Source organism: Castanea sativa, chromosome 9, assembly GCF_040712315.1.
Source record: "Castanea sativa cultivar Marrone di Chiusa Pesio chromosome 9, ASM4071231v1".
Classification (NCBI taxonomy): domain Eukaryota; kingdom Viridiplantae; phylum Streptophyta; class Magnoliopsida; order Fagales; family Fagaceae; genus Castanea; species Castanea sativa.
In genome coordinates this window covers 6133736-6149557 of record NC_134021.1, presented here as the reverse complement: position 1 = coordinate 6149557, position 15822 = coordinate 6133736, and the positions used below count along the sequence as shown (strand labels likewise).

The following is a 15822-nucleotide window of genomic DNA, read 5'->3' as shown; positions in this document are numbered from 1 at the left end:
GCTTAATAATAAAGAATAGTTATCATGGAGTGAATATCATAGGTTAAATGTGTATCTCATTGATCTAATATCTTAATTGGAATTTGGTTCACATGCTAGAGTGGAAATTGTTGTGCTTAGAGTTGCCAACTAAGAAGGTAGGATTCCGAAAAGCAATCAAATCCACAAAATGGCCAAAAACTTATCCACAAAATGGCCAAAAACTTTATACACATGATAATAAAAAATATTCATCATCAATCCTTCAATACCACTTGTTGTAAACAAAATATTTAAAAAAAAAATATATATATATATATATATATATATATATATATATATATATTCTAGGTGGTAAGAAATCGGAGGTTCAAACATTGTCTACATAAAAAATTAATGGTTGAAAATGACAATTTATTTAGTGAAACAAACGGGTCTTTATAGTTTATAGGCTAGGATGAGCTTGGATTTGGAGTGAACAATCTCCCAAAATCAAAATTTTTGGCGTGTTAGGAGATTTTTTCCTCTAATTAGCTAAGGGAATGCGTGCCAAGATGGGGGGGGGGGGGGGGGTTTCAACCACTTTAAATGTGATTGTAGAAATTGATGAGGTGCAATAAATATTTACATGAGGGGAAGTCAATAACATTCACCAAGATCTTTTATTTAGGGAAGTTGTACGGACCAACCAAAACGAATATATATTTAAGCATGCGTTTGAGTTATTCTGGAGTGGGTAGACTCAGAGAGAGAGAGATGTGGTCGAGTAACTGAACGAAATTTAAAGGTTTAAATACTATGAAGATGGTGACCCAAGAAGTTCTTATGGTATCTAGTTATGGTTTGTTTTGGGTTAATATATCTTATCGAGGCTATTATGTTAGAGCTTGTGGGCTGGGACTAAGCCCTGACCTAAAGGCTCCTCACGGTTTAGTCCTAAGTCCACTAAACCTTGCAATGTTTGACCAATTATCTCGAAATATCTTTTCAAGCTTCTTGTTATAATAAATATTAAAAAAGATTTTTGACTTGGTTCATTGATTTATTCTACCCCGAAAGTTAGAAGAAATGATTGCTCATCTTTTTGATTTCTTGCATTCTTGATCTTGATTTAAAACCCAACTAAGAAAAGAAAAGAGAAAAAAAAAAAAAACATAACCTCTTGTACAAGAATAAGAACTAGTAAGCTAATATCTGTTGCGTGATTGGATCTTGCCTTCTGTTCATGTGATCCCAGCAAAATTGCGTCGTTACCGGGTAGCAGAAAAATTATCTTTCCATTAAAAAATGATTTAATGTGGGAAACAGAGATTATTGAACGGTAATTAGTCATCCATCGTGCAAAAATGATAGAGAATCCTCATGGGGAAGCAGTCCAAGGTCTCCAAAAATATATGGTCCCAAGATAATGATGCCATAGGCGTCTCATTGTTTGATGGGTCTTGCGGGGTAGCTTCGACTAAAAAGTAATTAATTATCTTTGAAGAAAAAAACAGATGAGGCTGTGTTGACGATTAAAACGCATTGACCTCTTCACCTTTTTTGTTTGTTTCTTTCTCATGTTGGATTAGACTAATGGGGTTTGCCAGCTATAGGCATTATATATACATAATATTAGAAAAACAATTTGTCTTTAAGCTATGGGGTTAACGTTTTCTGGGAATGTCTTTTCTAGTGGAGTGGAAAAGGTCAAAAGGTCTGGCACCTACTGACAAGCTACTTTTTCTGCAAATAGTGTTTTCAAGTTTATAATGCTATGTTTTTCTGGGGATAATTAAAGATGGAGGATTGGATATTCTGTATGCAATAGTGATAAAAAGAAATGAAAAGAAAACCTAGAGTCTGAGGACTCTATAAATAGTCTCTTTATTTATGGAGCAAATTTGATTACCTTTCACTAAAACTGTTGCTCATCCAATCAATCCCAACTGAGCTTCATTATTCAATCATCACCTTGATATAAACAAATGATCATGAAACCATCCCTTCTTATCAACAGTTGGCAATTATTAGATGAATAGTGTTCAAAGAACCAGCAGAAATTTTAGTAGATAAGGGTAGAGTTAGAAGCAAATTATGGAGAGAAGAAAAAGACACAAATTATAGGACCCACAGGCCACAGGCCACAGGCCACAATAACCATTCTTGCTTCTCTCTAAGTTTTTCCCAATTTGAGAGAAAATGTAATGGTGGGTTGGAAAGCAATCCTTTTTTTTTTTTGTTTTTTTGTTTTGGGCTTTCAAGAATGAAATTATTCTCTTGTCTACTCTTACTTTCTTTCCTTTCCCTTGGTTTTTTTGTTAAACTAAATATAGTGTAAAATGTAATTAAAAAAAAAAAAACCTTCAAAACAAATAATAAGAGCATTAGTAAGGATGGTTAGACATTAAGAATCGTGTAACTGAATTGATACTTCTTAATGTTTTCAATTGAATTATTTAGAACTTAAATTCTCATTCCCTCAATAATCAAACTATAAGGGGAAACAAAGATGGATAGTCCAACTAAAATTTAGTTGATAAACCCCTATAAAGCGAGCAAAAAGCTATACTTCAAAAACATCTTTGAGCTATATAGTGCTTGGTTAAAATTGATTAGCACTATAACTTAGCAAAATAATACATATTTTTCAACGTTTTTTTTTTTTTACTTAGCACTATAACTTAGCTCTCTCTCTCTCTCTCTCAATTGAACATACAATAACCAATCTAGCTAGATCCACCTCCCAACACCACAATTAGTCCATTTCTGCAAGAGGAGGCGTGGGGGTAACACCCAAACTGACCCTGATTGTTGAAGCCTGTTACAAGATTGGCATGGTCATTGATCTATTTGACATTGACTAGGTCTTCCACCACTACATTAGACCTGACGACATCATGGTCCTCCACATGAACGCCACCTCCTTTTTGTAATGCAAACTAGCTAGAGCTTCATTGTCCTCACCTTTCCCCATCCAATGTGAGTCCCGGACATTTCAAGCCTACTAATAAGGTTGTGGGTGGTCAATATTGGCTGTGGGTGTGATTCACGCCTCTCTCTCTCTCTCTCTCTCTCTCTCTCTCTCTCAATTAGAGTGATTTTTATGGTTTTTGGTTAAGAAACTGAGAAAAAAGAAGCAAGAGAATGCTGAGAAAATAAAAATAGTAAGAAGTAGTTTTTTATTTTATTTTTTTTTATACAAGATAGAATTTCTACATTAGCCTAATTTAAGTGTATATGTGTGTGAAGTTCCCTCCTAAAGACTTGAACTCCAGCCCTTGCCCCCCACACTCCACAAGCACTTATACCTGTGGAGTGACCATCGCACCAAGTGTGTGCGGTGGTGTAAGAAGTAGTATTTTAATAGAATGAAGAAAGAAATAGATTGTTAATGTGGGGTACTATTTGAGGGTGAATGTTTCAAATAGAAAGAGTACCTCATTAAGTTATGATTTTTCTAAAACTACACCTAGGTCAATGTAAATGCTCCAAGGTGAGGAGTCATGCATAAACTATTTAAAAACTAGTGTTAAAATAATCTTTTATAAAATGAGATGTTGGGAGATATGTCGTGATCTTTTCTATTAATCCTAAAATTTGAATGGAAAATCATGCACCTTTCCTTCCTTGATAGCTAAGAAAATATGTGGTTGTAAACCAATGATGTGGGAACATTTTATTTAGTGTAATATTATAATCACTATCTTCTTCACAAACTTGGTGACATGTTAGATTATTATTGATTTTTATATGGGATTGTTATTGATATTACTTTATTTTGTCTACTATTAACAACTTATCACTTCAATAATTATGAAAAAGATATTTATATACCTATTGTTTTAGTTTCCATGCAAGTAATGGAATTAGGTTTTTCTCATTTTATAGTTTGGTTACTTATTATAATCTTAAAGATATATGTAATGTCATGTCATTTTAAAATTATTACGCAAGAAATAAAATTGTGAAATACTATATATGTCCGTGTAGTAGTAGACAAAGTGAATTGGGATGGTAAATTTTAATTTTTTTATATAAAAAAAATCATGAAGTTTGGTTATTTGATTGAAATTCTCAAGAATTACAATTCTCGTGAAACGTTAGAATTCTAACTCTCTCATATTGGAATTGTCAGCTGATCTTGTATATCTCAAATTACTTTTTCTTTCTTTTAACTTTTTTTTTTTTTGAGAATCTTTCTTTAAACTAACTACGTAGAGAGTTCTTCTAAAAAAAAAAAAACTACGTCGAGTTAATTTAGAATTTTTTTTTTCATCCACATAAAATGTTACTTACTGCTCAAGAATTTTTTTTGCCATTTAAAAATGATCTATATCAGTCAAATTATTAATATATATATTGTGAGAGGGGTGAGATCTAGGTACAAATAGAGTTTCGTGGGCCTAGCTTGAGAAGGTGGAAGGACCCATTCTCTCATTAGTTTTGACCCAATACATAGATGAGAGCTCGAGAATAGAGGCCAACTGCCCAAGGAGTCCGAAGAGCGAGCATTCTTTGGGAGGCATTGAGCAAGTCACTTGAACCAAAAGACAAAATACTGAGGAGGGAAATAGAGACGTGCAAGCAAAGAAAAGGGAAAATATCCATGTAAAGTATGAATCACCTTCGCATTCAATGCACTGACCAATTCAACTAGTCGTATTAATAGTAGAATGACCCCCGAACAGTACCCTTATAGCTTTCAGTACATTCTACCACCTCCAATAACACCCTGATGGGACAGACATCCAAAGGAAAATCAGTAGATGTACAAATGGAGGACTATGATGCAATTCAGATAGCTATATAAAGGAAGGGAACGCCTCCAGATTGGGGAACGGAAAAAACTTGAAAAAGAAACATATTCCGTGTAACACTACCTTGCAACCGAGATTTGAACTAGCACTCCTCAAATTAACCCAAGGAAGAGTTAACATCAAAATCTACTTCTCCCTTATGAGCTATTTGATATTTTTTTTATTAACTTAAAAGCTAAAGTATATAGGCATGCTAAGGTTTACCTCGAAAACTCATTCTTTACAAATTAATTGTATTAAGCCGTCATATATCAACTCTCCATCTAACTTAAGTTAAAATCGATTTTCCACTTGCTTACACACACATACATATGTGTGTGTGTGTATATATACATCCAAATTCTAAATATATCAGGTATTATCAATGCAATATATATGTTAACTCTCATGAATTTTAATTCTTGTGAGTTTAAATTCAAAAGTTATTAACTTCTAAGATTTGAAATTCTCAACAACCGAATAGGCAATTAAAAGAAATGTGGGGCACGTAACAATGACACTAGTTGAAAATTAGAATTGAGTTAATTTAATAAGTGGTATTTTTCTTTTATGGGTCTGTTTGGAATCCACTTATCTTGTTGAAATTAAAAACTTTTTACTGAAAGTACTTTAAATAAAGGTAAAAGTTAGCTGAAATAGTACAGTAAAATCTGTGAATAGTACCAAAAAGTGCAATTGGGCCCATGAATATTAGCAAAAGTAAGTTGAATAGTAAAATAAACTGGCTTTTAAATTTAGAACCAAACACACATTACGCCTCACAAGCAAAAGGCTAGAGGCTAGTAAAAGATTATTGTATTAAGACTTTTAGTTGCATGCATAGACTTCTACGAATAAAGATTCTTTAGAGTTGTGGCGGTAGCTTGAATATAGAATTTATAATATTATATCAATTCATTTTGAATTAAATGAACTAAATTTTTACTACATCAATAATTTAAATAGACATCAAATTAGTGACAACCAACCTATGTTTACATGTTAATGACAGTAAAATTCAAACAACTCATTTTAGATGAGATTTTAGGAACTCTTTGGTGAGTTCCCCAAAAACTAGTGGTCTATTTGATATTATTGTTTAAACAACATGACACATATTTTCACATCACTTTTTTACCCACATGTATTTTCACAATACCTAAACAACGTTACTAGAAATCTTTTACTAAACAGTCCCTAAATCTTGATCCAACTTCTACCATATAGCTTTCTCTTTCTTTCTTTTTATTTTTTATTTTTAATGCCAAATGGTGAAGTAAAATATTATTAAAGACGTATATAAGCTAGTATATAAAATGTATTACATGTAGCGTAGAATAGATGACATTTTTTTTTATGGTGCCTCAGATACGCTATTCGAACCACATCTTTTACTCCCTACTATCTACCTGTCAAAAAAAAAAATGGAGGGTCCCATAAAAAGTCATAATTAAGTTTGGACCTCACCAACAAGTTAAAATAACATTTGGGTCCCATCAAAAAAAAAAAAAAAACATTTGCGTGGCTTTCTTTTTATTGTACTAGGCGGCGGCTTCCTTTTGAGGCCGCCATCAAATTCCACTTCACTTCTCTTCTTTTGCACCTACACTAATGGAATTTCAAAGTAGAAGTCCGGCCTGCCTTTTTCCAACAAGGCAACAACTAAAAGAAAGCCCACTCAGACAGCGCAATCCTTGTAATTATGCTCTTTCGGCTGTTGAGGAAAAAGAAAAAAAGTTCCCATATTTTGACTGCCTTAAGGCAGTAACCATTTTGGCCATTTCATACTCAACCAGTCAATCCTTACAGCTCTACAATCAACATTCTTGCTCAAATGGCATATTTATCCCACATTTTGTAGACAACACAAGTAAACCACCTTTGTGGCTAAATGGCATTTCTTCCTCTCCTGCCTTTTCTAATACCATCTCTCTCCATTTCTATGGAATTGTGAGGTAGTGAAGTAAATCACGTTACTTCCAAATGACATCCAGGTGGCTGATGGAACAGACAAGAGAATTTAGTAATCAATTAGATATTGACAGGCATATAATCATTGAATTTGGGGTTTTGTACATAGGAACATAACAAATTTATGTACAAGAATGCATTAATGATGGTTAGAAGAATTCAATTATGCATCTACAAAAAATCCCATTGCCAATAAACCTTATCCACAATCCCTCCACCACTCTGAACTGCAAGGTGAAGTGTTTCAGATGCAGGAGGAACCCCCCAAAGTAATGGCACTGCAACCGTCATGGTTAGCTTCTCATGCAAACCACCTTTGGTTGCCTTCTCCGCAGCAACAATCTGGACATTACACATCATTCACATTAATGGCTAATCCGCAGGGTACAGAACCTGAGCCTTTGAACAGGCAGCAGATGTGCAAGACACATAAAAATGTAGCCCAGTGTTGAACATGTGAAGGAACCACATAAAGTAGACAAAATGATATGTTTTAAAACTGAACCAGATATATGGTTCTCACATCTTTATTAGCATAGCCTCTAAATTTTCTCATAAAACAACACCTCAGCGCAAGTTCTGTTCACTCCCAAAATACCAAGATGGCCCAGATATATAATGTTAGTGAGCCAAATATATTGTACAATTTATGGGAACTCAATAGAGGAATTGGCTCAACCAATCAAATCCAAATACCAACGACTGGCCAGATGAGCCCATTCCTTAAAAAGAGGTCGATAGAACTTTAATCTATTGACAGAAAAATGGACCAACTAAAACTCCAATCCTCCAATTGAAAATTCATTTTTGACCAAGCTCTATCTCTGAATAAATAAAACCTAAGAAATATTCAGCAAGTACAAAAACTAAAGACACACAACAAAAATACATTCAGGATTCAAAGATGAACCCAGTGAGACGTGATCCCTTTTTGGAGGACAATATTAGTACTGCTGTCAAACCATAAACCATGCAACGGTTATGAGCTAAAATCATTTCCTGAAGCTCTTTGGTGTAATCTTAAGCTTAGTAGTGTCAAGCCTACTATAGTAGGCTTCATAAAAATTAGTAGGGTCAACAATGGTAGCTTTGGTGTAATCTTAAGCCTACTTTTGTTGATGCCACAGACCAAACAATAATTATATAGAAGCACCATATCTGCAACTGCAACAATCAAATGGAACATAAAATTGATTTGAAAGGTTGTACCTCCCCACCATGCTCCAAGACAGTGTCCTCCACAACATCACTCAGCATCTCAATGGAACGGCAAAACCCAATAATACAGAGTCTTCTGCCCATATCAAGTCCCTGGAAAAGAAAGTTCCCACATTCATCAAACCAAGTGGTCAAAAAAGGGCACGTTCAATAACAGCAAAGGGACTGCTTACATTTGTTGCCGCAATATCAAAGAGTGCACCCAGACAAAGGCCCTGCTCTGGATCCATGTAATCACTTTCTTGAAAGCGTTGAAATCTCTGAGCAGTTCTTGATCTCCCTTGCTTCTTCTGTGAAGCATAATATAATAACATATTCCATGTTACAATGTAGTGCATATAATAGAAAATGAAATACAAGCATCAAAGACAGTCTAACTTGATGATCAAGTATCCATATCATTGGGCATAATACTCTTATCACATGAAAGGAATAGCCAAGAGGGGTTTTTTTCCAACATGCAATAGGATCAAAAGGCAGGTAACAGGTACCCCCAAAGTTGTTAATTATGTACACATAAATACTTACACAAACAAGGAAACTATGATAGGGCAGTGCCCTATCCAAGTTGATGGAGCTGCACCCTCTTTTATTTTATTTAAATAATCATATTATTTATAGATCTAAAGCGTTCAAATAAATCTATAAAGCATGACGGCAGATAATTTTCATATTTTGGCTAAATTACTGTAGAGATCTAGATCGCTACTTATATTTGTACAGTGACCATATTGCATATATAAGCCAAAAAAAAACTTAGTTATCAAGTATATAAAAGATACTTAAGCTTTTGAATGGTCTAAGTCACAACAAAACTTCACTAATAATCTATTATACACAAAAATTGGTATGACCCCATCAACATTGATGGAGTGCCACCTAATCATAGTTTCTCCCTTATGCAAAAGATGTTGTTTCAACTAAACACAAAATGTTATAGCAGATGCCAATAGCTTAGTAGCTCAATTGGCACCTCTTGGTGTTCTCAACAAAAACATCCAGGTTTCAAATCCCCCCTTCCCATTGTAATTATCGAATTAATAAATAAAAAAACACAAAATGCTATTGCAGATATTAGTCATTAAAGAACTCATTCCGAAAGCACTGAAGTAGCAGCCGATCTTTTTGAAAAATTGAAAATAAAAATTTTATTTTATATTCTTTAGAACAATTGAAGCTGCCAGAATAAAAATGACAAACCTCTGAAGAAGAGACACGTTGAGGGACTAGGGAGCCTCCAATCTGAATAAGCCCATCAGCAGTGAACAACGTTATCCTCTCCTCAGGAACCCATTCAATTTCTTTAAGCACGTGAAATGTAAGACATCAAGTTCTTTAAGTCAGAAATAATTAAGAAATCAGAACTGTTATTATTTAATTTTGGGTAATTTCCAAATTACACCCTCTAACTTTGGCCAGCTTTCAAGTTAGTCTTATAAGTTTTAACTTTTTTCATTTGAATCCTTTAACTTTCATTTGTTGTTAATTCAGTGCTTCTGTCCAATTCCATTAGGTGGGCCGCTGTTAAGCGCCCAAAACAGCGTAGTTTTTAGTTTTTTTTTAAAATTTTTTTTGAATTTCTTAAATTTAAAAAATTGAGAAAATTAATCACAAATTTGGGGGGGGGGGGGGGGAAGAAGAAGAAGTTATTTTTGTGCGTGTGTGTCAAATTGACGAAGAAAAACACAGAGAAACATGGATTAAAAACAAAGTAAGAATTTTGGCCCATTATTTTTAAAAAATCTGAATTTTTGAAAAATATTTGGGATTTTATAGTAAATAAAAAATAAAATAAAAAAACATCAAATTCTATATACAAAATTTTCTAGCCCAATACAAAATTTCTACAGAGAGATTCAACAAGAAAACCCACTACACAGATCTGTCCAAAAATTTCTATACAAAATATTTCAATAGGCAGAGTTAACCAAAAATGTTGTGCCCAAAAACAAAATTTATATACACAGATCCTACACCTACTTGCAAAATTAACCAAATCTGGCTATAACTAGTCACTCTACCCCCTCAAAACCCAATCAACCCAAACCCACCTTGGCTGAATTCGGTGACCCAACTGACTCACCCAATATCTCCTCCCTCGATTTTGCATACCGGGGAATCGTGTGTTTAGCAAGGAAGCTTGAACGAAAAAACTTCTTGCTTGGCAACAGATGGGCCCGAGTTCTCGTAGCAATGGTCATGTTGGCATTGGTGGCAGCAAATTTGTTTCGAGGCACTAGGAACCAGACAAAGTCGAAGCTGTCCATGTAGAGAGAGAGAGAGAGAGGATGGGGAAGAAATAAGGAATAAGATAAACAACTTCTTCTTTTTTTAAGATTAGGAATCCTAAATTAAATTAAATTTTTTAATATTTTAAAGGTGGAAAATCAAAACTACACCATTTTTTTTTGGTTGGGGGTGTGGGGGTGGGGGGGGGAGCACTTAAGGGCAGCCCTACAAACTGAATTGGATAGAAAGACAATGGAACAAAAAATCAAAGTTACACGAGTGACTTGAAATTTGGCCAAAGGCCCAAAGCTGAAGGGTGTAATTTGTAATTTAGCCTTTAATATTTATGAAACATGCAAATGCTGTATAATCATAGTTTCACATGGCACAGAGCCTGGTGTAGTAGGCTAGACCAACCATGGTTTGCAGTTTGCTGGAGATCACAAAAAAAAGCAGCAGAAGAGTAAGCCAAAGCCAAGCAAGCAACAGTCAACAGATTAAACAAACTATTAATACACCCCTTTTCCAAATGGACAGAGTTTACCTCCAAACCGTTTGGAGGAAGATTCCAACCCTAAGCTCATCCACGCATTAGGCACATGACCTATTTTTAATCAATTATGTGACTTGTTTAAATAATTTAATGAGCCATGAACAATACACGTGGGTGGTTTTATAAATAACCACATATTGAGTTGGAGGAGATTCCTCCAAACCGATTTGGAGAAAATCTTTGTCCTTTACAAATTGTTAGTAAAAGATGTTCATTAATTTTAAAAAGATAAAGTTTTGCCTACAACCAACAATTGTATACAATCACTTAAGTATGGTTACACATGCCATCTTCCTAAAATTGTTAATGGGCTAACATCAAATCTCTGTAGATCTCTATTCAATTGAACCTAATAACACAAATATAAGGCGTTGCTTTGAAAAACAACAACAACAATCAAGCCTTACTCCCAAAACTTTTGGGATTGGCTATGGATTCTCACCGGGCTAATCGGGATCATATATAAGGTCATGCACTGAAAACACAATCCTAAATTTTCAGTAACATATGCAAGCAACAAAGTGGCCTTAAAGTACTCAAACCCACAATTCAATCGAAAATTTGTCCATCTTCTTCCCATGTAACGACCATCATAAAAAAATCGATCTCTAATAACACCACATTCCAGAACCCAATTCCTCATATACTTGAAATATCTCAAAGAACTCCATAGAAGGAATAAAATAATTTACAATCTAATCAAAAGAACCAAAACTAAAATGCCATAATCAAAGCTTAATTCAATTAAACTGACTTATCTTCGGATCTAATAGTCACGGGGTTTCCAAGAGATTAAAGAAAAAAAAAATCTGGGAAATGAAAAAATGAGAAAAGAGTAGATGAGATGAGTTATTACCGCTATCACCTTGGCTCCAAGGGAAGAATCCGAATGAATCGTCGGCGAAAAAGTTGCCGGAATCTGAAGAAGCTTTGACAGAGAAACGTAGAGGACGAGAGGGACGAGGAGAATGAGAAACTGAGGATTTGTAAGAGCAAGTGAATGCGGAGCGAGAAATCGATGGGATCGAAGCCAAGGGCGAGAAGCACAGAGCGGAAGTTTCCGCCATTAGAGAGAAAAGGACAGAGATTCCTTGTAGAGAGAGAGAGAGAAATGAATCACAGAATCACAGAGGAATGAAAGTTAAAAAGAAGTGAAAGATAGGGAAAAGTGAAAAACTACTAACAAGAGAGAGAGATCTCAGACTTAGACGACACATGTGTGGAGACATCTGCCACGTGGCATAACGGTACGTTTGAGACGGTTGGGCTGGTGTTCCTTTGGTCTTTCCGACTACAGAACAGAATATTCAATGTTGTCTTGTCCTAAACAGAAATTACACATCTGGCTGTGAACATTTATCCACAGTGTTTTTTTTTTCCTTTCCTTTTTATTTTCTTTTTAGTTTTTTTTTGGTATTTTTTTATTTCAACGACATTTAAGTTACATGGATAAAAAATTTGATACTTTATCCATTTGAAACCTGACCAAAATTTAAATAAATTGGATTCTTTTTTTTATTTTTTTGATTTTGTATTTTTATGTTTTTTTTAGAGGAGGTAAATATAAAAGTGGAGTAAAATTAAATATTTAACTACATTTTTAATAAAAGTGAGTTACAAACTCTAATTGAGCTAACCTTAGGTAAGTAAAATGTCAAATTTTAAATTACAAAAGGCAACTTAAATTTCAGTTAAACTACAAATGAAAGTGAGTAAGTTGTAATTTGTTATTTTTTTTAATAGAATTTCAATATATAGCGCACACTTTTAATGATTGTTTTCTTTATTATTAGATCAAGATATTAATTGATTTTTTTTTTTTATAAACAGAGATTAAATAACTTTATTAATTGAACTAATTGAAATTTTTATTTTTATTTTTATTTATTTATTTTTAAAAAGGCACTATTTGTATTGGGCAAGGGTGGCAAGTATTTGACAAATGTCCACGTTACACATTGGACCCAAGCGGTTCCATTTGCATTAGCCCAAATTTGGAGAATTATTTTGGTATTTTACTCGGAACTTTTTTTTTTTTTTTTGACAGAAACTAGAACAATATTAACCCAAATTAAAATAGTAGAAAATAACAATTGACAGCAAAATAGGCCCAATACATACGCTCGAAGAAAAAATTTTGGGGTCTGAAGGCAGCCCGCTCTCTTCACTGCTTTTGTTTTGGCAGCCCAATTTCTTATTATGGGCTAACCTTGTTCAGAGTGGGACTAAATTTTGCTCTCTGTTTTTATTATTTTTTTCTATAAACTCTTTTTTTAAAAAAAAATTATTTATTAGATAGACAGTGAAAGAATGGATAGCAAGTTTGAATTACAAACATTAGATATTACAAAAAATGTCCTTATTACTAGATTATCACTTAAATCTTGATTTTGTTTTCACTTCTTGAATACAATATTAATGAGTAAGTTTTTACTGGATATGCTGATTATAGCTTATGGACAACATTTTGTAACTTCTTTTTTAGGTACAATTATATTTTTAAACAAACTAAGCTGATCTAAACGCGCACAAAATACTTTATGCTACACATTGGTGCATCTTTGTAATAGCAATGGCCCCTGCTCTAAATAGGTACACTTTGATAGATCGATGGCCACTCCTATATTATATCTGCATTATTTTGACATTCTGCTACCAATTCATCAGTTCAAATGGAGGGAAAAAAAGTGAGTACCAGTTAACTCAATTGGTAAAGTTTCTGATGGTGAAATAAGAGATCTGAGGTTCAATTCCCGCCGACACCAAAAACTGATTGGTGTCTTGGTCTGATGATAAATTGTTATCATCAAGAGTGGACGCTATAAGTTGAAACTCTCTCCAAAAAAAAAAAAAAAAAAGGGGAAAAAAGTTCAAATGAAAAATAAAATGTTAGGAGGAAATAGAAAAATCTTAACCAAGAATTTTGACTTTCTTGCATGTTTCTCAATTTTAATTTAATTATGCTAGGTTGAAAACCTTTAAAAATGCAACCTAAACAAAAGTTATTAAAAATCTAGACAGGTTGAAAACTTTTGAAAATGCAACCCAGGCAAAAGTTAGGGTATAAAAAGTCCGCTAAGTTGAAAACTTTTAAAAGTGAAAACAACATACTAAGTTCATAGTTCAGTCACATTTTGAAAATTTTGAAAATGTTGTGAACGGGTCAACATTTTGAAAACTACTCACAATCTACCACATCAAAATTATGAGAAAAAAGTTGTGGAATAATATTTTATGGTCCTAGAATTACTCTTTGGCTAATCTTATGTTGACCCGTTCACAACTTTGGTGCAGCTTCTTAATGCTTACTTGAAATTTAATGGACTAATACTGCTTAATAGGTAAAGTTTAGGGACCATGATATAATTTTGCCTTAATTTTATGCCATAAGTTTGATTTTTTTTTTCCCAATTTTAATTTTAATTTTATAAAGTAAAAACAATACATACTATAAAGTAGAGCCCAAAAAAAAAGAAAAAATTACAAAAGATTTGATTTGGTGACTGTTGCTTCTTACATGCCACCATTGTTAATACCCTAGAGCTTCCCTCCTATCCTCTTTATTTTATTTCATATAGGATGGAGTTAAAGCCTCCATCTGGTTGACGCATATGGATTGGCTTGGTAGTAAAGCCTTCGTCTGTCATGGCTCTAGCCCAGTAGTCAATATTGTACAGTCCCTTAATTCAAAAGAAATATAAACGTGGCTTAATTATGATATTGGGCGATTTCTCAGCATCATAGATCGCAAAATCTTTTATTTTATTTTAGGAATTTTGCTAAATTCATGGATCTCAAATCAACCAAGAAGACCATCCCAAGTTAGATTTAGTTAGGCTAGTGTCCCTTTGGAAACAACTTATTTAACTGGAAACATAAATTTTTTTATTAAAAGTACGGTAGATAAAAGTAAAAATTAGCTGAATAATATAGTGTAACTTATAAATAGTATCAAAAAGTGTAGTGAGACTAAGGTAGTGAATCTCGTACCATACCAGTCGGTATGACCAGTAATTTCCATACCGGCACCTACTCTAGTACAGAAATGCCTATGTTTTGTGCCGGATTAAGTACCAGTCTTACCAGGTTGATCCGGTCATACTGGACCAAATACCAGATTCCGGCCGATAAATGAATACTGGACCAAAAAAAAAAAAAAAAACAAGAAGCTAACTATCAAATCTAAAAGTCACTCTCCCTCCTTTCAATAACTTACTGCATTAGCGTCGATCACGTCGCCTATGCAGTAAACATGCTTCTTTGTCACCCTCACCTTGTTGATCTATCTCCCATCTTTTTCTTATTCATTTGGTCTGCTCCTCTGGTTTATTTTCTTCTCTATTTTTGTTTTATACAGGTCTTAATTTATGTGTTGCTTGCCATGTGAGTGTGTGACTAGCGTGAGTCTGATTCTACTGAACCTACACGTGATGGCTAATTGTTTTTGAATTGAAGTGAATGGTTAAAAAGCTTTCTTGGAACTATAAGAAATTGTACAAATAGTCAAATATTACTCCAATAGCTGTCCCCCACTCTTGTTTCATGGGAAATTGTTTATCATTCAATATCAATATTATAGGCTTGTACTCTCAAAGTTTTATTGGGTAGGCAAATAAAATATTGTGCTTGGATAGAGGTTTAAAATAGCTTGGACATGGGCTAGTAGCATAAACAAAATAAATAGGAATTTAAGTTCTAATTAAATATATTAAGTTATCTTTTAAGATTAATAAACTCTAATTATTTATATAAATTCACACACACACACATATATGTAAGTTGCGGTAAATTCAAAACGGTACACCGGTTTACCTGATTCCGAAATATATCGTTTCACTTATCAAACCAGTACAACCCCGGTACGAAATTGACTCCCTGAAGTGGGATTCATAAATAGTAGTAAAAATAAGTTGAAATTACAAATAAGCTGAAATTTTCAACTTGTCCCAAACGGACACTTATACTCAGTGTCAGCTCAACCATATATTAGCTAGGCAATCAACTAAGGCCTAAATTCTTGTCTTTATAAGTAAGAGCATAATATTAATTAAGCTCTAAATATTAATCAATAAAAAAAATTATTAAAGAAAAAAA

At 33.6% G+C, this 15822-nt stretch overlaps 1 protein-coding gene across 1 annotated transcript; it reads right to left on the bottom strand.

Moving 5' to 3' along the window:
• Positions 1-6100: 6100 nt before the first annotated feature.
• Positions 6101-11900, bottom strand: LOC142611243 (uncharacterized). Its single transcript, XM_075783301.1, has 6 exons — positions 11585-11900; positions 9147-9247; positions 8120-8236; positions 7938-8039; positions 6927-7070; positions 6101-6755 (listed from the first exon to the last, which is right to left on the bottom strand). Exons 1-6 carry the CDS (start codon positions 11793-11795, stop codon positions 6726-6728), a joined length of 705 nt encoding a protein of 234 aa, XP_075639416.1. The 5' UTR covers positions 11796-11900; the 3' UTR covers positions 6101-6725.
• Between the last annotated feature and the right edge of the window lie 3922 nt (positions 11901-15822).